The sequence below is a fragment of the Sorex fumeus genome, unplaced genomic scaffold (genome assembly GCF_029834395.1).
Source record: "Sorex fumeus unplaced genomic scaffold, SorFum_2.1 ptg000024l, whole genome shotgun sequence".
Taxonomy (NCBI): domain Eukaryota; kingdom Metazoa; phylum Chordata; class Mammalia; order Eulipotyphla; family Soricidae; genus Sorex; species Sorex fumeus.
Genome location: NW_026606081.1, coordinates 49,211,955 through 49,235,225, shown reverse-complemented (window position 1 = coordinate 49,235,225; position 23,271 = coordinate 49,211,955). Strand labels below are relative to the sequence as shown.

General features: G+C 52.7%; 1 protein-coding gene across 5 annotated transcripts in view; it reads right to left on the bottom strand.

Annotated features, from left to right (window-relative positions):
- The window catches only part of STOX2 (storkhead box 2), a 208,125-nt gene that overhangs the window by 91,437 nt on the left and 93,417 nt on the right, over nucleotides 1-23,271 (bottom strand). For 2 of the 5 annotated variants that reach the window (XM_056114374.1, XM_056114375.1), the window contains exon 1: nucleotides 21,458-21,596. The exons of 2 other annotated variants lie outside the window; for them this stretch is intronic. Coding sequence is in view for 1 of the 3 variants with exons in the window: in XM_056114373.1 (XP_055970348.1) it covers nucleotides 21,458-21,623 (166 nt within the window). In the remaining 2 variants the exon portion in view is untranslated. Of the gene's footprint in view, nucleotides 1-21,457; nucleotides 21,660-23,271 lie in introns of those variants that run through there. One more of the 5 variants, XM_056114373.1, reaches the window with a different exon arrangement.

Genomic DNA, 23,271 nt, shown 5'->3' with positions numbered 1-23,271 from the left:
AGGCGCTTCCAAAGGAGCATGGTTTCCTGTCACCCCACTGCCCGGCCCCTCCCAACCCCGCCCAAGCTGGCTCCCCTGGAAGCTTGGAGGACTGACTCCGCTGTCCAAGCCTCTCCAGTCCCTCCGTTTTCTTTGCTGGTGGGTCCCCCAGGGAGTACCCCAGCAGCCCTGCTTTAGCATCCCCAGTTCTTCCTACAAACTTCACACCACCCCAAAACTTGGTCCCGTATGTCTCCAGGAAACTGTGGGCTTCCGGAAAGCAAGCAGATATCTTCATTCTCCAAAACAAGCCCCGGGGGATGCCCTCCCCTGGCTGGCGGAGAGCGGGCACCGCCACAGGCTGGCTACCGAGCCCCGCCGTGCATCAGGATCATCTTGGGAGTTTTTACGAACGCGCCAGTCTGGGCCTTCTTCCAAACCCATGCATCTGAAGGCTTGAGGAATGAGGCCAAGACGTGTATGTGCCCGATGGGCTCCCTGGATTACCACACACAGAAGCAGCTAGCTCTGTGCTGGCCCAGAGTGGGGGTCCAGGCAAGGCAGGACCACCACAGTCCCCCCACCCGGCTCTCCCACCCTCCACCCCCACCCCTTCTGCCCCGGTGATGAAGAAGCATGGCTTACAGACCTCTCACCAGCACTTCTAGGTTTGCGGTCTGAGGGGGACCTCAAATCTAGAATACTCACCGAATGCAGCCATGTTCTAAGGGCTGAATTATTCAAATCTAAAATACCCTCCAAGGGGCCAGAGCGATAGTACAGTATACAGGTAGGGTGTTTGCCTTGCACGCGGCCAACCTGGTTCCATCCCCAGCATCCAATATGGTCCCTTGAGTACTGTCAGGAATAATTCCTGAGTGCAGAGCCAGGAGTAACCCCTGAGCATCACTGGGTGTGACCCAAAAAGGAAAAAAAAAAAGAAATCTAGAGTACCCACCAAATCCAGCCATGTTCTGAGGGGGACCTCAAATCTAGAATACTCATCGAATCCAGCCATTTTTCTCTCCGTGTAGCGATAGCACTGTGTGGTAGGACGTTTGCCTTGCATGCAGCCTGCCAGGCCGACCCGCGTTCGATTCCTCCACCCCTCTCAGAGAGTCTGGTAAGCTACCGAGAGTATTCCATCCGCACGGCAAAGCCTGGCAAGCTACCCGTGACGTATTTGAGATGCCAAACACAGTAACAACAAGTCTCACAATGGAGACATTACTGGGCCCGCTCGAGCAAATCGATGAACAATGGGAGAACAGTGCTACAGTATACAAGGAACTGGAAAAGAGACTCCAATTCTAAGCAAAGCAGCATTCCCAGCGGCCCAAAGGCAGGCACCTCTCAACTGTCTAACCACAGAGGAATGGATGAAGGTCCCAGGATGGTTCAAAACTCAGCACAGCACAGACACAGCCAACAGGATAACTGTGGAATGCCTGCATTCATCCCTCACTGAGGTACTTCCCACTCACCTCACCTTCTGCTCTGGACAGTCCCTCCATGCCTACGGCCACAGAGAAGGGAAGAGCTCCTAACTTCCTATCCCACACCCTGCCTCAAAGCGTGGGCTGTCCACTGCAAGCGCACTCACATAAACAGATGCTGCCTCTGGAGTCTCAGGCGCCAGTCCAAGGCCAAGGCGCCAAGCGCCATTTTGTTGTATCATCTTTCCCTGACCTTCCGCTGAGCCAATTTACGGGGGGCCCCAGGTTCTCTCAAAGAGAAAGCCTCTCAACTCACCCTCACTTTTCTGAGGGCGATGCCCACCTCAGACCATTCCCATGCCCTCTGAGTTTCCCATCGTAGAAAGATCTACAGCCTGGTCTTCCTAAGATACAAGATTCCCACAGCCCCACTCGGTAAGTTGGCTACTACTATCAAAACACAGAAGGAGGGGCTGGAGCGATAGCACAGCAGGTAGAATGTTTGCCTTGCACACAGCTGACCTGCATTCGATACCCAGCATTCCACCCATTAGAACCCTGAGCACTGCCAGGGGTAATTCCTGAGTGCAAAGCCAGAAGTAACCCCTGAGCATCACTGGGTGTGACCCCCCCCAAAAAAAAGCATACACAGAAGGAAAGACAAGAACAAGTGTTGATAAGATGTGGAGAAGCAAAGGTCCACAGAGAGAATGGATGATGGTGAATTCATTACGAATAACCACGTGAGGCCTCACCCAGACCTTAAACCAAGACCCAACAAATCCAGCCATTTCTCCTTCTGTGAGTAAAAAGGAATGGGAAGTGGGGACTCTACTTCAGGACACCCCTACTCAGAGTGGCATCCCAACAGTGCAGAGGCGAAGAAGACCAACTGTCCAGCCACCGAGAAAATGGATGGGAACTGACCACCCAAGAGAACATGATTTGAATTTTAAAAGTATCGAATACCTGACAGGTGTGACCACACGAACAACCCTTCAAAACATCAAGCAGAGAAAGGCTGATATAAATTGTAAATTTACTTTAAAGGCTGCTGTAAATTGTAGCTAACGCCATCCTGTGAGAACCTCAGAATCCGAGTGGCAGAGACAACACAGAACACAGTTCCAGGCACAGGAATGGGCAGCTGGCATGGTTTTAGTTTATTTCTGTTTGCTTTTGTTTGGGGGTCACAGCCGGCAATGCTCAGGGGTTACTCCTGGCTCTGCACTCAGGGATTAATCCTGGCGGGGCTCAGGAGACCATGTGAGATTTCAGGGATCGTACCCAGGTTGGCAGCATGCAAGGCCAGCAAGCACCTTACCTGCTGAACTATCGCTCCGGGACTGGTGCTGGTGTTCCATGGGGAGTTTCCATTCTACAAGATGAAGACGTTCAAGGTGACGATGCACATGGGGCCACAATGTGAAGGCCCTGAATTCTGTTTAAACATTACTAAGATGGGGATCTGAGCGATAACACAGAGGGTAGGGCATTTGCCTTGCATGCGGCCAACCCAGGTTCAATCTCCAGCATCCCGTATGGTCCCCCAGGCACTGCCAGGAGTTATTTCTGAGCGCTGAGCCAGGAGTAAGCCCTGAGCATCACTGGGTGTGACCCAAAAAGAAAAAACATTACTATGATGGTTCATTTTATGTGTCTTATCACAAAAAAGGATAATACCCAAAAATACCAGAAAAACGACTGAGAATTGAGTTGATGTAGTTAAACACATTTGCACTTCAAGGACAAACTCTCACGGTGAATTTGGCAAAAGTCTCTTAGCACAGAATACTGGAATTTCTGTATATTTAATTCACTGCATATGGTTAAGCCCTTTTCTGCAAGTTTATGAATCAGATTTCTCCCGGCAAGTCATTAGAAAGTGGAAGGCAATAAGAAGTTGAATAAGTTGAATAAGTTGAATAAGTAAGCAAATATCAAGAAGTCCTAATCTTAGGAAATGGAATGCAAGGACTTTGACCTTTTTCGTTCTGCAAGCTTTATCTATTTGGGTACCTTGATTCTAAAGTTAAAACTACAGAGAACTACAAATCACATTTTTTAAAGAGTTGTCAACCTTGTGTGACATTTATTTAGAATATATAAGCCTAGTATCTAAAGAAGTGTTAACTAGCTGATTAACCATATAAAGGGAAGGGGGCTGATTTTTAAAAATAATTTTAATTGTTATTTATTGTCCAAAAGCAATGTACTCTTTAAAATATATGACATCTCATAAAGTCTCGTGACTATTTTGAAGCGCTGTGAGAAACAAGAGTTTGGCTTATTATAATACATTCAATGTCCCGTACAGCGAGGATTTAGAGTTTGAAATTCCCCTACAGAAGTTTAGGTGAATGCAGCTTTCTCAATCTCCACAATCACTGGGCTACCGACACACCAAACCACTGGAAAACTGCAAAAAGCTAAATAAAACTTTCCCCTACAAGGATCCATCCCTGAGAAACATAAGGATTACCCCCTCCCCAATTAAGGTTTATTTTCGAGGGGCAGGTTTGGGCCACCCCAGCTGTGCTCAGGGGTGATTCTCAGGAATCACTCCTGAAATGCTGCAGGGGCCATATTCAGTGTCACGGGGCTCGAACCAGGCTGGTTGCATGCAAACACCGTGACCCCAGCTCTCCAGCCAAAGGAAGATTTTTAGTTTGTTCTGTTTTTCCATTTCCCTCGACCAAGTGAAGATTTTATAACTCACATCCAATGTCCCAGCAGAGTCTCCTGCCCCCGCGCCTGGCTGTCCTCGCCGGGGCCCCTTGGAGAGGAGTGGGCTGAGTTTCCCTCCCCGCCCCAACCAGGGCTCCAGCAGCCAAAGACCTCCAGAACCAGCCACCACCATGCTGAGACGACTCTCCACACGCATGAAGGTACTGGCAGAGGAACAAAGGCATGTGGGTCCCGGGGCTGAGATCTCCAAGCCTGCTCGGATTGGGGCTGAGCATCCTCCACCCAGATCCTCCAAATTCCAGTAGGCAGGGGTCACACCCACCAATTGGCTCCCTGATACTGTGTAATCCCATCAACAGCCAAGACTCAGAGACTATAACACCCAGCTCCCGGAAGCGCACGGCCGCGAATTATCTCATTCCTACTTTGGACAAACTGGCAGGCTACCAAATGTAACCTGCCCACACGGCAGAGTCTGGCAAACTCCCTGTGCCGTACCCAATATGCCAAATACCAGTAACAATGATGGGTCTCATTCTCCTAACCCTGAAAGAGCCTTGAACATGGCACTTTTTAAAAAATCTCAGGACTTGGACAAAGGAGACGTTACTGGGGCCTGCTCGAGGCAATCGACGAGCAACAGGATGGTCGTGATCGTCATGATCCAATGTCCCGTTCACTGACTAGGGCTGACCCTACGCAGTCATTCTACCCACATCACTTCACCACTGTGAAGACAGTGCTAGTCCTTCAGGATCTGGTGCCAGGGCTATGCGCATACACAGGAAAAAACTCACTCTCAACTCACCCAACAACAGATGGCAAAAGTTAGATGCCACAAATGCTAGTGCTTTTGAAGCAAGTTTTCATAACCAGGAAAGAACATAGGAGAGAAAAGATAGAAGAAGAAGATTTGAAATGAAACCACGCATGAGGAGGAAGGGGTGGAAACAGGATTCTCTCCATTTGAGCTTCCCAACTTTGTGGTCAGGTGCCTTGGAGCGAGACGAGACCAAGGAATCAAACCATCCTAAGGCCTTCATGTCCTTCGAGGATGAGAGGTGTCCCCTACCTGCCCCAGAGTAACTACCAGCACAGTAACTCTGGTCGCTGAGGGGGCTCTCCACAGACAGATCAGGAAATCCACATGAAGGTGATTAAGAGGAGGAAAGGTAAGAAAGGGAAAATTCCTGCAGCCATTCCCCCCAGCCCTCCCCCCAAAAAAATTTGGGCATTCTCTTTGGTAAAGGCCCTCCCATTGATCATCAATTTGCTCGAGCGGGCCCAGTAACGTCTCCATTGGAGACTTTGTTGTTACTGTGTTTGGCATATCGAATACGTCACGGGGAGCTTGCCAGGCTCTGCCGTGCGGGCGAGATACTCTTGGTAGCCTCTCCGAGAGGGGTGGAGGAATCGAACTCGGGTCGGCCATGTTGGCGTGCAAGGCAAACGCCCTACCGCTGTGCTATCGCTCTCTTTGGTAAAGACTGGCAGAGCAGAAATTATCTTCAAATAACATTCGCCAACATCTGAGGTCCAGCTCATTCGCATAGGTGAGGAACTCCAAAATCTGTGTCAGGCTAACACAGACCTCTCCAGTGGGGAATCCAAGTACAAACCATTGGCGGGGGGACTGATAAAAGGCGACACTAAATGTTCACTTCAGAAGGTCATTTTATGAACACCAACCATGATTGACCAACAGTGGAATGTTGGGAGCCATGACTGTCAGCATGTGTATACATATCTGTTTGTGCCCATGTGGGTATGTAGTGCCTGCACATGCATATGTGTGGGGGTGTGCACACGTGTTTACATGTATGTGCATGTGAGTGTGTACATGTGTGCACCTATGTGCACAACATACCTTTGCTCCTTCCACTCTTCCGGTTGGGTTCTGAGGAACAAATGTGGCCATTCTGAGCAGGAAGAGCACCAAGCCCAGCTTCAACAGCCCCTGGGACTTATCCCAGGGATAAGGGAACCAGGGGACAAAGGTTTCTCTTCCTCTGCGCCCTGGGAGTCCCAGGAAGCTTCGTCATCTTCCCAGGAAGCTCATTCTCTAACCAGGATGGGGAGCCGGGCCCCTAAGCCTTTGGCGCCTACTTCTCACTACCAAGGGCAACAAAAACTTCCAGAGGCTCATCTCGGTTGCACTGGGAAGCCATTCACGCCAACAGCATTTGGGGCTCCACAAGGCACTGCCACTCAGCTGGCACCCTGACCATGGAGACCCCCCAGATGGCCCTTCCAACGAACGTTCTCGGATATTCTCCACATCTTTTCTTCCTTTAGTTTCTGGGCCACACCCACTGATGCGCAGGGCTTACATCTGGCTCTGCACTCAGAAATGATTTCTGGCAGTGCTCAGGGGATGATATGGGATGCCGGGGGGCCGAACCCCGTCAGGTGCGTGCAAGGCAAGTGCCCACCCTGAGCTATCCTATCGCTCCAGCCCCTCCCTATCCTCCACATATTACATCGCCCACATTCCAAGTTCCCCAGATGGGAAAACACAGCCTCTGTTCTTGCAAAACTACCCATTTGCCAACACAAGCCAGGACGAACCTCAGAGGGTGAGCTCAGTGAGCTCAGTAGCTGTCCTCGCCGTGGACAGCCCGCGACTTCCTTCCCTCTGGGCCCACAGGAGGTGGTTTTCTCCCCAGACCTGAACACTTAGGCATGGCATGACAGTGTTCTGGGAAGACGGAGAGTGGGAAGGGGCAAGCCAGTCGGATGCCAGCTCAGCAGAGCGGGCAGCGGCTCCCGGGCCCCCCATCCTTCCCAGTCAGCTGAGGCGGAGGTGGTTCCTCTCTGCAAGAGGATGGACCTGGTCTCCGCCTCCCTCCTGGGCTGCCATCCCAGCGGCCCCCAAGTCCTGCTGCTGAACCATCTGCTCTTCAGAATATGAAGATGGGGCTGGGGGACAGCTCACGAATTAGTATACATGCTCTGAGCAAAGGAGGGCGCAGAGTGCCCTGAGAAGCAGCCCCCCAGTCACCCTGCACCCTCCTGGAGTAGCCCCTGAGCACTCCTGGGTGTGGTCCCCAAACCAAACCAACAAGAACCCAGAAAGCCATGCACATAGGTACTCATGTTACAAGGGCCCCCAGAGGGGACAGCAACCACCATTCTCCTTTACTCAAGCCCCAGGGGGTGCTCTAAACTGAGACTCCAAATGTCCTTCGCCGAACCCAAGCACAAAAATTTGTAAGTCTACAACTGTACCTCATGGTGTTTCACTAATAAAAATTTTTTTAAATAAAATAAATAAATAATTAAAAAAGAAAAAATTTAAAAAAGAAAAAAGGAAAAGAACCTCGGGCTGAAGCCGAGGAGCCAAGGCCTTGACTGTGGACACCTCATCCTGGTGCAGAGGCCACACAGACCCACACACGGTGTGACCCTCAGCAGGCAGGGGGCTTCGACCACCCTTTCCTTTCCAACTCAAAATAGGGATCTCAAACGGTGACCCATTCCCCAGGGTACCACCGGGCCCCTGGCTTTAGAAAAAGCCCAGATCGCTGAGACGTGTCTCCCACGGGGATGCTGAATACACACGAACTCCCACTCCCCCCCCCCACGAGAAGTCAGGTGGGCGATCCAGGCCGTAAGGAGAGGCTCAAGGGGAGGGAGGTCCTGTGCCCTCCCCCCTTACCCCCAACTTAAAAGAAATAAAAACAAAGCTCAGCTAACCTGCTGGGGGAAGAGAATGGGGCTGTAGGTTTCCTTCGACGCCCACGCACCCAAAGCAGGGAACACTGTCCCTACTTTCTGACTGAATGAGTGCTCGGGCGTCATCCAAACCTAAAGAGCTACCTGCCCACCTGCCCCTGACAGGGGGTCTTGACTCTGCATCCGTTCTCCACACAAGGCATTTCAGGCTCAATCTGGCGAGTCTTATCCCCAGGGAACAAACAGAGCAAGAATCTGTTGGTTTGGGTTTGGTTTGGGGGCCACACCAGCAAATGCTCAGGGGCCACTCCTCGATCTGCACTCACGTGTCATTCCTGGCCAGCTTGGGGGACCATGTGGGACACCAGGGATAGAACCCGGGCTGGCCACGTGCAGGGCAAGTGACCTCCCCATTGTACTATCACTCCGGTCTGTATGCGTATTGATTTTAATATTGGAGCTTTGTTATCTAATCGAGTTGAACTCAACAGTGGCTTCTGTCTACATTAAAATAAAAAAGAAAAAAATCTTAAAGTGCTTAAGGACAGGCCAGCCTGCTGGCCAGGGGATCTAAAGTGACTCTCTGCATCTTGGGCCTGAGTGAATGGGTCAAGATTACCGATTCCACACAATCCCCCCAGAGGCTGCTTAGCTATGACCCTGGGACGGTGGCCTTAAACACTGTTAAAGACAGAAATGATTGGTCAGAGGTAGTACAGCCCGGAGGTCACTTGTCTTGCACACAGAGGGCCCGAGTTCCATCCCGAACACCATACTGGGTCCCCGAGCTCCACCAGGAGGGAATCCTGAGCACAGGAGTCAGCCCTGAGCACCACCAGGTGTTGCCAAAAATAAATAACTACACACACACATATGCACACACATATACATACGCACATAGACACATGCACGTACATACATGCACATGCACATGTGTGCACATACATACACATACATGCACACACATGCACATACATTCACATATACACACACATATACCATGCACACACATGCACACACATACACACATATACACACATGCACATACGCACTTACATACATACACACATGCACATACATACACACACATACACACATACACATACATATACGAGCACATATACACACGCCTATTCATATATACATGTATACACACTCGCATATACACACATACACATGCTCATACATATACACATACACACACGTATACAAGCACATACACACACGCATATGCATATATACATGTATACACACTCGCATATACACACATACACATGCTCATACATATACACATACACACACATATACAAGCACATACACACACGCATATGCATATATACATTTACACACACATACACACATACACGTGCTCATACATACACACATACACATATGCACATACATACACACATACACACATGCATATACATACACACATACACACATGCACATACATACACACATACACACGTACATGCATGCACACACACATACACACACATACATATGCACACACACACTCAGAAACATCCAGGAGCCCAGAGATGCAAAGGTCCCCCACTGCCTAGCACACACTCACTGGAACCCACTTTCTTCCTGGCTCTTGCGAGCACCAACTCGAGAGCCGGGGGCTCAAGAGGACACTCAGACGGAAAGGGATGCCTTGGCACATGAGGTCAGTCACTGGCTCGGGGACACTGAGGGTTCCCAGTTGGCTGGATGGAGGCCAGAGAACAGGAAACAGCTGCAGCAGGAGGGCAGAAGGGGCGCACTGAGAGCAGGACAGTGGCGAGCCCTGTGGATGCCCGAGCACCAAGTGCCCAGCCGCATGGTTCTATAGAGTGTTCACAGTGGCAGCCCCAAGCAAGCCTCAATACTGCCAGAGGGGGATGGAGTGACGGCACAGTGGGGAGGGCACTTGCCTTGCATGCAGCCTGTGAGGGCTGGATCCCCAGCAACCCCATGGTCCCCTGGGCCCCGTAACCTGTAAGCACGGAGCCGGGAGTCAGCCCTGCGTACTAATGTATGTGGGCGCCACATTAACACAGCAACCCCAGAAACGTGCGTCAGCCCCAGGTGTTCTCAGCGAGTACCTGCATTCCCGGGGAGCCCAGGTCATACTCCCGGAATATCCAGACCTGGATCCACGGGAGAAAGAAGCCTCAGCCTTGCACCCTGGCTCCTAAAACAGGTACAACCACTCACAGAGCTGCCCACACAAGGTCCCCCAGACCGGCTGGTCTCGAGCAAGAGACTGTGGCCTGACCTGAAGGTCAGGCGTGGGGAGCTTTGGGGGGGGTGGGGTTGGAGAGGGGCAGTTTCCCTCTAGAGGTGCTGCGGGAGTCTTCACCTCTGCCTTTCTCTGTATGTTTTGGGGTGTCTTCCACCTAGAGACCCACTTCCCCCAAATCTCTCTGTTTCCCATGGCCTCCCCCGCTGCCCCCTGCCTTTGTCTCTTCTCTTCTTTTTATAAGAACACCAGTCAGATTGGATTTGGGGGAGCCAACCCCGGGATAGCCACATTGGATCTTTATTATACCAACAAAGATCCTACTTCCTGATGACGTGATATCCGCAGGTCCCTAGAAGTGAGGACTTGAGCCTATCTTTTGGGTGGAAGCCACATTCAACCCACAGCTGGGGAAAATCAGAGAGAGCAAGGGGGTTCAGATACTGGAGGGCCCCCCAAAATGACTATTACCCAAGGTGCCTCCGTAGTAATAGGACGCTTCATTTTATCCCACGCAGAGATTATTCCAATGTTGAAAGCAGTGACTGGATTCACGACTCGCTGAGGGGAATCAACTAGATGTGACTTAAGGCAGAAAAGGGGGGGTTCACTACAAAGCAAGACGGCTGCTCCCTCCAACCCCAAGCTGCACAAACGATAAAACCAAGCTAGGTCCTGCTACCCTAATGGCCATCAGCAGCTGCCAAATCTTCTTTTTCATCTTCATAAAGAGCAAACCTGGCCAGGAGGAGTCATCCTGGATTTAAGGAGAAAGATAAATGGAAACTTTCGCTCTGTGTCTGAGTAAGTGAAGCCGTCATTTTTCAGCTGAAGAGGCCTATGACAGATACTTGGACTCGACGCTATTTACATAGCTGTTCTAGTCCTGTGCCTGCATCTTACTCTTCGCAGACCTGACTAGTGATAGCAAAAGCATACCCCTTTTATCAACAGACAATACGATAGATCTGAATCATGCAAACAAGGATAAAGCCAGTCCGAGATCTGACACACGCTTTATGTTTAGGATGTGAACAGAGGACGGCCACTAGGTGAATCTCACCTGCATGCTTCAGGTATTGTAGAAGCCCACAGAAAACTCAAAGTTCATGGAACCCAGCTGACTGCTCTCTGATGGAAGTAAGGACCGTCAGCCTCTGGTAAACCCCCAGAAACAAACCCTGATGTCAAACCCTTGACTGATGGTGCTAAAGGGATGCCCTCCAATCCAGCTGAGGCACTCATCTTTCACGAGGATGCCCACAGAAATTCTCACCATCCAACCCCCTTTCCTGCTTCCTGTCCTGCCCACCAACTCTCAGAACCTTCGCTTCTTGGCATGTCCCAGCCAGTTCCTTTCTTCTAGAAGAGTCTCCCTTTTCTCATCATGGCCATCTGCCATTCCTTGGCGGATAAAATCTTCCCAAATCACAGCAAGAATCCCAGCTGGGTTCATGAGTTCCTGAGAGGAGATGCCTAGATGAGTATTTGTTACTGTAAGTGTTCTATCTTCATTTTAGCAGGGGAGCAGAAAAACATCACTGTCAAATGAAAGTAATAGTTCCACATAAAAAGAAAAATAAAGTTTAGTTGTGAGTCCATTTGTGAGGGTGAAATTGATGCCATGACAGGCTACAGCTAACCTGAAGTTTCAACTAGGCCTCAATTTCTGTTTCCCCAAAGCAGAACTTGCAGTTTCTGGTAAACTCCCAGTTTAGTAATTTGCCTAGATAAAGGACTGGGCAGTTGGGTCTGGCTGGTCATGAGGGGTCACTGTACCCTCCTTAGAAACTGTTACTGTTACTGAGGAAACTATTGTCAAATTGCTGACCACTTTTGTAATAGGGCCAATGCTAAAAACAGACCAGTATATAAACTGCTCTTGACTCTATATAAACCACTTGTGATTTGGAATCGGGGTCCTTGTCAAGACTCCACTGCGTTGGATGAGTCTTGGGCCCTAGCTCGATCTACCAACGGCTCGAGTTAGTAATAAAGTTCCTTTGCTTTTGCATTATCATATGTGGACTTGTTCTCTCCACAGTTGGGGATCCGAAACTCGGACACAACACATTTAAATTAAAAAGTAAGTCAAATATGAACAGCCAGTAGGTATAGGAAATTAGTAGACAGGTAGGTAGAGGGGAAAGAGTACATCATAGCTCACAATGTCAATGACGGATCATCTTCCACCAGGGAGGATGGCATCGAGCACAAAGAATGGAAACAACCAGTGCTGGCAGAGATGCAGTGGGAAAGGACCCCTCATTCTCTGTGGGGAAACAGTACGGACATTCCCCGGAAACAACAGCAGAACTGACATATCCCCCAGTGGCTCCACTTCTCAGCATCTACCCCAAGAACAGAGAAACAATGATTCAAACAGCTGCCTGAGCACCTGTGTTCAAGTACGACCGGTGGGATATGGAAGCAACTCAAACATCCGGCAACAGAGGGAGGAGTGGGGAAAAAATGAATGGATGCACATAATGGAATATTCCGCAGCTGAAAGATGACATCTGACATCTGCTACCTTGGTGGGCTTCATGGACAGAAAAACAAGTCAGAGGGAGAAGGACAGGTAGCAGGTGCTCTCCCCCAAGCAAGGTCTACAGAGAGGGCAGAACACAGGGAGGGAAAGAACTGAATGATGACAGGCCGTTGGCCCTTGGCCTTGGGTCACAAAACTGAGATAATCAAGCAACTGGGGGAGTGGGCGTGGGAAAGGAAGTGAGAGTTAGAGAGACCCAAGGACAGAGGTGGAGAGGACGGGGCACAACGATTGTGGGGAAGGTACATCAATAGGGGCTGGAGCGGTAGTCCAGCGGGGAGGGCATTTGCCTTGCATGCGGCAGACCCAGGTTCGATTCTCGGTATCGCATATGGTGCCCCGAGCACTGCCACGAGTAATTCCTGAGTGCATGAACCAGAAGTAACCCCTGCACATCGCCAGGTGTGACCCAAAAAAGCAAAGAGAAAAAAAAAAAGAAGGTGCATCAATAACTTGGTACACCAAGACCATACATGTTAGCACTACTATAGCCATGTTAGACACAAAGGAAATGAAAATGAAAATAAACTCATTATAAGTGGGGCTGGAGCGATAGCACAGCAGTAGGGCGTTTGCCTTGCACGTAGCCGACATGGCCGACCCGAGTTCGATTCCTCCGCCCCTCTCAGAGAGCCCGGCAAGCTACCGAGAGTATCTCGCCCGCACGGCAGAGCCTGGCAAGCTCCCCGTGACGTATTCGATATGCCAGACACAGTAACAACAAAGTCTCCAATGGAGACGTTACTGGGCCCGCTCGAGCAAATCGACGAACAACGGGAGGGCCTTTACTTTACTTACTTTTATAAGTGGTGTAAGGAGCTGGAGGAATAGCAGAGCAGGAAGGGAGTTTGCCTTGCACACGGCCAGCCCAGGTTCGATCCCCAGCATCCCATAGGGTCGCCCCGGCACCAACAGCTGTGATTCCTGAGTACAAAGCCAGGATTAACCCCTGGGCATCACTGGAAGTGGCCCAAAATTTAAAAAAATAGAAGTGCGACAAATTAAAGAAGAAATATTAGGTAAATAACTACATGGGTGGTACATGGACAGGATTTCAAAAGCATCACCCCCGCGAGGGTGGTCCTGCTTCCTCTCACTGTCTGACCCCCACACTGGCCCCTCAGCCTCTTTGCAGCTGGATGCTTGATGTGAGGACATCCCTTCTCTCTGTCAACACGCTGTTGCCACCTCCTTTTTCCCCAAATGCTCCTTTCTGTGTTTCTCTTCCAAATGCACACACCACTCCCTAATCTGCCACCTCGGAGTCCCCTTTCACTCCTCAGATCAAGTGTCTTTTCCTCATGTCAGGGCTACAGAAGAACAAGCTGTACTTGGTCAGTTGCGTCCCCACTTCAAGTCTGGGCACACCACTTTCCCCCCTTCCCCCAACCCTCCTCATCTCTCTTCCAATCCCACCCAGGTCTGCCAGGCTCAAGCAACACAGGGGTTAACGTACTTACCCTGTACGAGGTCGACCCCAGTTCTACCCCATGATGGTCCTTCCAGCACCACCATCATCAACGGTCTCCCCAGCCCCACCAAGAATGATCCTTGAGTACACAGTCAGGAGTACGCCCTGAGCAATGCCAGGTAGGACCCCCTCCAAAACAAAGCTAATCAAACAAAGAAGTAAATGAGGGGTTTAGACAGATAGTACAAGACAGAGTGCTTGCCTTGCATGCAAGTACAACCCCCAACACCACACAGCATGGCCCCCTGAGTACCTCCAGGGGTGATCCCTGGTACAGAGCCAGGATTTATCCCTGAAAACAGCCAGGTGTGACCCAACCGTCCCCCTCCAAAGAGACTCAGCAATTCCTCCCTCCGCACAACCTCTTCTGATCAACCTCCTCCCCTGAACCACCAACAAGAACCCTCTGGATGGCCAGCTTAACTGTAGACCGTGTCCCAGCATGGACACCTTCGAACGTCCCCTCCCGAGAGATGACCCTGCCTGCAGCCACAGTGGGAGAGTCTCAGGCTTGAGACCCACAGGACTTGTGCCAAAGACAAGAGAGTGGTTCACAGGAGTACTTCAAGACCTTGTTCCCCGCAAACGGTGGAAGAGACACATTCTACTCCTTGGTCCAATCAGCGTTTCCCAAGCACTTGCTCTATGCCAAGTTCAGAAACTCCTGCAGAACAGTGCACAGGGGCTGGAGAACTAGTCCAGGGAGAAGGTGTTTGCCTGGCACACAGTCGGTCACGGTTGGATCACGGTATGGCCCCTAAGTGTGAGTGTGTCCCAAACCCTCCCCACAAGATCTGATTAATTTTTTAAAATAAAATCTGAAGTGAAACAGGGATGAGAGTGCAGGAGGTAAGCACCCCCCGGAACTGCCTCATCTTCTGGTAAAGGTGACACAGGAGGCCCGGGAGCCAAGCCCCAGAGGAGCATCCTGCAGATGCTTTCCTCTCGACCGGATATGGAGAAGAACTGAGAAGGCAGGGGGCTGGCTCTGCACGGTCCAGCAGGTCCTGCCTGGGCCCACAAACGCCAGGATCCTACTCAAAGCTGTGCGCCAGAGATAAATGCAGAGTTTGCAGGCATTAGAGGCTCCTGGAGGCGGCCACTGACCACAGCCCAGGACAGCGGGGGCAGGGGCAGGAGGAAGAAGCGGGAATGTGGGCCCTGGGGCGCACCAGGCAGATCCTGGTCTAGGAGGAAGAGGAAGGGGAGGAGGAGGAGGAGGGAGAGAGGAAGTACATCAGTCTGGGGAAGGCTGGAGTAATTGAAGACAAGGGTCCCGCAGAGGGGTGAGGCAGGAGGGGCGGTTTCTGAAGCACTGACATGGTAGAAATGAGCAGCATTCACAGGCCGGCTGCTTTGCCCGTTCCGATGTCAAATAAAAATAGTGGTGGGATTAACTGGGTCAGGAAAAGTTGATATACTTCCACAAATGAGCCGGGTCCTTTCTTGCGTGGCCGGGACTAGCATGCCGGTCTCTATTCTGAGGGACCGTTTCTCTTCTCACGACTGTCAGAGACTGGACTTGTACCTTACATCCCATTTCTGACCCTCCAAAGTCCATCCATCTCAGCTGGACTCGGCCAACTTTTGCCCCATGGCTCCATCCAGCTGGGCTGAGCGGCTCTGTGCCAAAGCACAAGCCATCAGCACTGTCCCTAGTCCTGGGAAGTGGACATGTCAGAAGGCGGGGCTGCACCAAGGGCCCTAAGTGTACAACAGGGACTTTGCATGCTGAAGACTTTGGTTCCATTTCTGCTACCTCATGGACTCCTGAGCACCAAGCCAGGAGCAACCCCGAGCACCGAGTTAGGAGCCACCCCTGAGCACTGCCAGGTATAGTCCCAAAGGCAAAACAAATAAAAGCATCCAAGCACTTAACACAGAACTACTCATCAAGAGCAGGTCTTTGCATAGAAAGATTGCATTCATCTGAGGAACATAAAGTAACAAAATAGGAGACTAACACCCAGGAGTGGCCGAGATTAGTACCAGGAATTTTGCTCCATGACTTGGAGGCCAGCCACACGTGCTAGGGGAAAAGGGAGCTCAGATAGAGAAGGGAGCACCAAATAAAGGGTATTGAGAGGATCCTCCCAGCATGGGAGAAGCATGCTGAAAGTAGACTATGGACCAAACATGATTGCCACCCATTGCCTCTGTTGCAAACCACAACACCCAAAAGGAGAGAGAGAACAAAGGGGAATGCCCTGTCACAGAGGCAGGGTGGGATGGGAAGTATGGGGAGTGGGAGGGATACAGGGACCCGTGGTGGTGGAAAATGGGCACTGGTGGAGGGATGGGTACTTGATCATTATATAAATAAAACCCAAGCACAAAAATTTGTAAGTCTACAACTGTACCTCATGATGTTTCACTAATAAAAATTAAAAAAAAAAAAAAGAGCCGGTCTTTGGAGATTTTTTTCTACCCTGTCCCCCTATACCTTCCTCCCCCTGCATGAAGAAAAGGGAGTGCTCGCATGTCGAGATAGAACATCAGGTAGGAAATGGACCTACTGTGTGCACATGACATGCTCCTGGGGATAAGGAATAAGGTTATTCTCCAGCAACAGCAACGCTGTGAGCTCCACTTGCTCAGGGAAAGGCATCAGCCAGGGCAGCTTCAAATGAAAACACAGTGGGAGATGCCGGGCTGGGCAGGACCTTCTGCCACGGAGAGGGACCAACAGCCAGGTGCTTATTAAGAGTTGCCCGTGTTTGGGGCTTGCGGGTTTCAGCCACACTCTAGGCCCCAGGAGCAGCCCTCAATGCAGCTGCAGAGAAATGTCGGGTGTGATGAGACTAGAACCCCTGTCTCCGAGCTCCACCCCCACAGTCATGCCCCGCAAGCAAGGAGAAAGACAAGGTGTGCACTGGGGTTGCTGGGCATTTGCAAATCCTTCAGTCCCCACAGTGGTGGTGCTGAGACCCACCCCCAATTCCATACCCAACTGCAGGGGGGCTGTTCTTTACAGAAGGAGCCAAGACCATGTGGGATAGGAGCAGGAGGACACCAGAGGGGGGTCCAGAAGAGTCTCCTCCATCCAGAATTTCCAGAAAGCTCTCAAGACTTTCAAACCAGCAAGACCCGAGGAACTTGAACATAATCCACCATGACCCAGAATTTGCTTTGGTGTACCTTGTAAGGAAAATGAACCAGGGAATCGGCGGGGCGGGGGGGAGTGCCAGTCAGCCCTCCCCACTGATATTACTCATTGGGGGAGCAGAGAAAATCAGGCTGACCGCATGGAAGGAGCTGGACATGGGAGACAACTCTGTTCGGTCTTCCCTCTCCAATCACAGGGAGACGTGAAATGGTCAGCTTCATTGTTTGGGGGATTTGTTTTGTTTTGTTGATTATCTGATTGGTTTGGGAGGCCACACCAGCTATGCTCAGGGCATACACCTGGTGGTGCTAGTTGGACCCCGTGTCATACCTACCTGGCAAAGACACTGACTTTCTGTACTACCTCCCCAGTCCCTGCTTTGTTCTTGAAAACAACGGTGATCAACTGGGATGTCCTGTGACTGTGTGGAGTGAGGGTCTCATTCCTAAGCAACACAGTTTTGAACACACTGAGAAAACCTTGACAGTGGATAACCACTTTCCAATCAAACGACAGAGCACCCCCTCTCCTTGGGTGTACGGGGCCAGTGAAGAGATTTAGCAACTGGCAGCCTCAATGGTATAAAGGTTAGTGGAACAGAGTTCTAATAGAGAAGGGTCCCAGAGCTTCAATCACGAAAGACTGAGGGTCTAGAATATCATCTCATAGACTAAGTGCTGAGAATTATATAGATATTTCCCATCAGTGGGCAGTTCAACTTTTGTCACGGTCACGGTCCTCCCGTTGTTCATCGATTTGCTCGAGTGGGCCCAGTAACATCTCCATCATGAGACTTGTTGTTACTGTGTTTGGCATATTGAATACATCACGGGTAGCTTGCCAGGCTCTGCCGTGCGGGCGAGATACTCTCGGTAGCTTGCCGGGCTCTCCGAGAGGGGCGGAGGAATCGAACTCGGGTCGGCCATGTTGGCCGCTTGTAAGGCAAACGCCCTACCGCTGTGCTATCACTCCAGCCCAGTTCAACTTTTATCTCTAAGTAATTCATATGTCTAGGCTGAGAAAACTAGCCCCCATCCAACTGGCCTTACCTTATATCTGCTTACAGATAATAACAAGAACAGTGCATCCTGACTGGGGCAAGAGGCTCGATGCCCATTCTGCCTTCTACCCAGAAACTACAACTGAGAAATTAACCTTCTAGATGAACACAGGAACTCAGCCCGTGGTTTGTGGGTCTGCAGCTGGTAGGGAAGCCCAGGAATACTTAGGATCATGTTCAGTCTGATTGCACGGATTATGACCTTTGATGGTCAGAAAAGCACAGATTTTAGGATGGGATATTTCCGAATTCTCTCCAAACATCTCTGAAGTTCTGTGTGTGTGTTTTCTAAGTTCTTGAGCCTAAGTGTAATCCATCCTAACAGTGTATAGAAAGGGCCAAGGCTGTTGCTGGGGGCCACCTTCCAACCCAAAATTACTTCTCGGTGGAAGAGAAGATGGAAAAGGTGCTAACTCGTTAGCAAACGAGTTGAGAATGTCTCCAACCTTGCTTAATAAACACAGCTAAGAAAAAACTTGAACCTGCCTCCAGGTTAGGTTAGGTAGAGGCAAAAAAAGAAGAACAGTCACGAAAATTCCCAGGGAGTTCTTATCCTCAAGGTTTTTAAAGGTAATTTTTCCCATAGTTTTTTTTTTCAAGGAGTATTTCTTGACACGGGGGTGGGGAGTTAAAGGGGGAAGGGGGTCGACTGCTAAAATTGTCTCAACTGATGTTAAAGCGATTCATTCCATGGGTGAAGAGGCTGACCATGCCCTTTGAACCCAACGAAGGGAAACTCTTTTTCTTACGGCAGATGAAGTATAATAATACTAATAGTTATTATGCCGAGTGGCTGGACAAACAGAAAGAAGAACTCTGAAAAGCCTGTGTGTTTCTAAGCTCTTCCATTCCACTGCGTGGGACAAAGGCCCTACTTGTGTCCAGCCACTAACTGGACAAGTGGATTTCGTTCCCGTTTCTTAAGCGAAAGATGGCCAAGTGTGGCGAATAGATCCTCTGCCCCTAGCAACACTTCTATTTGGAAAAGGGCTGTATTTAGAAAGGAAGTAGACCAAAGACCCACCTGCCCACCCAAAGAGAAAGAGTCGGAGATCCCACCCACCCCCCATTGCCCAGCGCAGGGGTCTGTGTTCTGTTTCCTGCTTCCTTCCCCCGGTGGCAGGTATTGGCTAATGTTTCAGACCAAGGCTCAAGAAGCGCTCACCCCCTCCTGGACCAAACCATCTTCCATCCAATCCCGGAGCCTCCTGAGAAGCCAGCAGGGCCCTGTGCAGTTGGAGGCCTCCCTCCAACGCTGAATGAATGACATAGATCTTCTCCCCCACCTTCTGGGTTTCTGTTCTCGGAAGCCACGGAACCTAACATTAAATCCGCCAACAAACCACCAACCAGAAACAGGTTAGTCTTCACCAGTGCCATTCTGCAGCTCAGGGCAGGAAGGAAGAGAATCCAACCCAAACCAATGCTTCCTACTGCTCAGGCCTGAGCCTTCCAGACTGTCCTGTACACACACACACACACACACACACACACACACACACACACACACAATTTATATGCGGTGCAAGGTGGGAGAGAAAGATAGGGGCATCACAGATAGCAAGAGAAAATGGGGGGAGGGGCACAAAAGATGATTTGATGAAGTTCTACCAAAGCAGATAAAAAAAAATTTTTTTAATATAGCAGGTTCCATGGGAAGGTGCCTGAAAGTATTAGTCCTGCAGATTTGTTGAAGAAGGGGTGATCACCTTCTCCCGCTGCAGGCTCAGCACTTGGGATCAGCACCTCTCATGAGGAGCAAAAGGAATCTTGGTGAGCAACCAACAAACTGGAGGAAACCAGCCCAGGTCTGGGTCTTCACACCTCTGAGCCTTCTGAGCTTGGACTTGAACGTGGGTCTGTTTCCAAACCTCCTATCACAAGACTGAAGAATACTGCAACCCCAGCAGGGAAGGGCTTCCAGGACTCAAGTATAAACTGAACTTGTCACTTCCTTCCCACATTTGGCTCTGCATGAAAGGGAAAATCAAAGGGGGCCTTATTGACAAAATAGTCAAACATCTTTGCCCCACCAGATTTGGCAATTTTTTTTTAAAAAAAGTGGTGGTTCTTTTATTTAGGGTTTATTATATTCATGCAACTGTGGTCACAAGACATTTTTAAAGTACAAGCTGCTGGCCCCAGTTTACACACACACACACACACACACACACACACACACACACACACTCACAGCAACAACAATTTGGTGTTTTAGGAGGAAAAGCAGAGAAGACTATACGAAGCCCAAACGGAAAGGTGTCTTCCCGGGCCAAGCCCGGCTGAGCACGGATTGCTGTGGTCTGCGATTCCCAACAGGAGCCAGGTCCTCCTTTCGGAAGAAAATTCATTCTTTCGGAATGAATTACAAAGAAACGCTGCCTCACCCCTACAAGTGGGCAGCAAGAAGCAGTCAAGCAGAAATGGGGGAGGGGGCAGAGGGGGGCTTTCGGGGTTTTCCTCCTCCTTCGCCATCCCCCCATCTCCCCACCCCCAGTCCTCCACCCGTGGGCGCCCAAGTCACCCGCCCCTTCCCTAGCGCCCTCCCGTTGGCTTTTCCAAACGCTCTGGGAAAAAAAAGGCGCCCCTTTGGCCGAGCCCTGCTTTCCACGCACCATCGGGGCGCCCTCCCTGCGCGGCATGCAAATACACGATTCGGCCCCATTCTTTCCATCCAGCCTTCCTTCCAGGCCCCGGGTTCCAGCCCCCGCGAGGCACGTGAGCGGCGAATCCGCATGCACACCACCACCCAGCGCATCCATCCCGCGCCCGCCGAGCGCCCCGCGCTGCCAACCCTCCAGCCGCGCGCCAACGCCTGCAGAGCGGCCGGCGGCGCGGGGGACGTGGGACCTGTTCCCTCTCCAGGAAATAAAATAAAATAAAATAATACAATGAAAGCGAGGGAGGGTGCCGTCAGAGGGGTGGAGGGGCGTTGAGATTTAAATCCCCAGGCAGCCCGGAGGAGGGGGCTGCGGGCGGAGGCGGCCGCTGCGCGCAGCTTGCAGTCCCGCCGCGCGCAGCACCCGCGCGCCCCCCACCCGCAGCCCCCCGCGATTTCACCTAACTACGAGCTCCCCGCGCGTCCCCCCCTGCTCCGGGGGTCGCCGGGGCCTGCTTTGGGGGCGGGGGGGAGCCTGCGAAGGTACAAAATGGTGGCTGCGGGCTCCGTGGGTAACTTAGCGCATCCATCAGCGGCAGCCCCCTCCCCGCGCCCGCGCCCGCCGCAGCCGGCCCGCGGGGGGCCGCGACGCCGTCACCCACCTGATGTCATGTAGCCCCGCGCGGCGGGGGCCGCGAAGGCCGCGGGGAAGCGCTTGTGCAGCCGGTAGTCCTTCTCGCTGCGGGACCTCATGCGCTCCGAGGCCCGGTCGGAGAAATCCGAGCTAGGCCAGGCGCGCCGCAGGGTGGTACTCCGGGTCTTCTTCATGGTTGGGGAGGGGGGTGCCGAGGGGGCGATGGGGTCTGGGGAGGGGAGGGGGAGGGGGTGTGGACGGGAGGGGCGGGGTGGGGGGCGACCCGCGGGGGTGCCCGAGCTCGGGGCCTCAGCGCCGCCGCGGCTGCCGCTGCTGCTTCATCCGTCTACGGCGGGCACGACCCGGGCGGACTCTGCGCGCATTTTCCCAGCCCCTCCTCGGCGGCGGCGGCGGCGGCGGCGGCGTCTACACCGCCAGCGGCGGGTCCGGCGCTCCCCACGCCCCCACACCCCCCCACGGCGAAGCCTCCGATTTTACACACGTCCCACAATGCATTACACTTCATTTGCAATCCGCCCGGCTTATAGCTTCCAGATTCCTGGGGGGGAGGAGGAGAGGCACGTTCCGGAGGGCTCCCCGCGGCCCCCCGAGGAGGCGGGGAGGGCGCGGGCGGGTGGGGTGGGGTGGGGGGCGCCGAGACTTTGCAGCTTGAAAGCGATGCGGGCGCAGACAATGGCCCGATTCAGCGCCGGAGTGCTTGGCCGACGGGGAGCGCGGCACAAAAGCCCCAAACAAACGCGGCGGCCGGGGGCCTCCGGGGCGGCCCGCGGGGCCTGGCGGGGGGTGGCGGCAGGTCCCCCGCACCCGGCGGCCGGCCGAGCGGCGAGGCGATCGCGGTGACGGTGTCCACGCCGGCCGCCCAGCACCCCCCCTCCCCCGGGCCCCCTGGGCCGCGCGGCCCGCAGTCCCCGGCGCAGGCTGGCTCCGGGGGAGGGGGTCCCCCCTGCAGTCCGCGGGGGTGTCGGTTCCAGAAGCTCGAGGCGCGGGGGGGCGGTGGCGGGGAGGGCGCCGCGGGGCGCGTGGGCCCCGGGGGTCCGAGCAGGCGCTGCAGATCCGGGGGACGAAGGCCGGGCTGCTGGGCGCCCCTGCAGCGCCTCGTCCGTCTGGCTCGTCGCAAGGCTCGGGGTGGCGTGCGTGCGTGCGCGCGTGTGTGTGTGCGCGCGGGTGTGTGTGTGTGCGCGCGGATGCGTGTGCGCGCGGGAGTGTGTGCGCGCCCCCACGCGCCCGGGCCCCCTCACGCGGGCATGCTCCTACTTACTGGCCGAGGACCAGGCCAGGCCGAGCACGGAGGCCCGAGCAGCAGCGGCTCCGCGCGCGCACATTCACATCGCGCCGCGGGGCCCGCCGGCCTCGCCCACCTGCGCCCCGGGCGCAACGCCCACGCCGGGCCGGGGACACGCGGGGCCCGCGGACAACGGCTCCGCCCGGCAGCAGCCCGCGAACCTGCATGGGGGGAGGGGGGCAGCCCCGCTGCACCGCGCACCGCACCGTTGTTTCCGGAGCCACCGATTGCCAAACCACGGCGGGGCGCGCAGGGGGTGGGGGTGGGGGCCGGCACAAGGGGGCACGCCGAGTTAGGGGTGCGCGGCGGCAGCACAGCTGCCTTTGGGGGTTGGGCTGGGGAGGGGGAGCGCGGTTTTTTGTGTTGTTGTTGTTTGGTTTTCCAACATGTTTATCAACCCGCTTGGGGTTCCCAAATGCTTGGCGGTTGCGCATCAGAAAAAGCTGATTTTTCTTTTCCAGCATTTGAATTTTGTTGGGCGATTTTTTTTTTTTTTAAGAAATCCATGATGGTGCAGTGTTCTCAATTCTTTTCAGTCC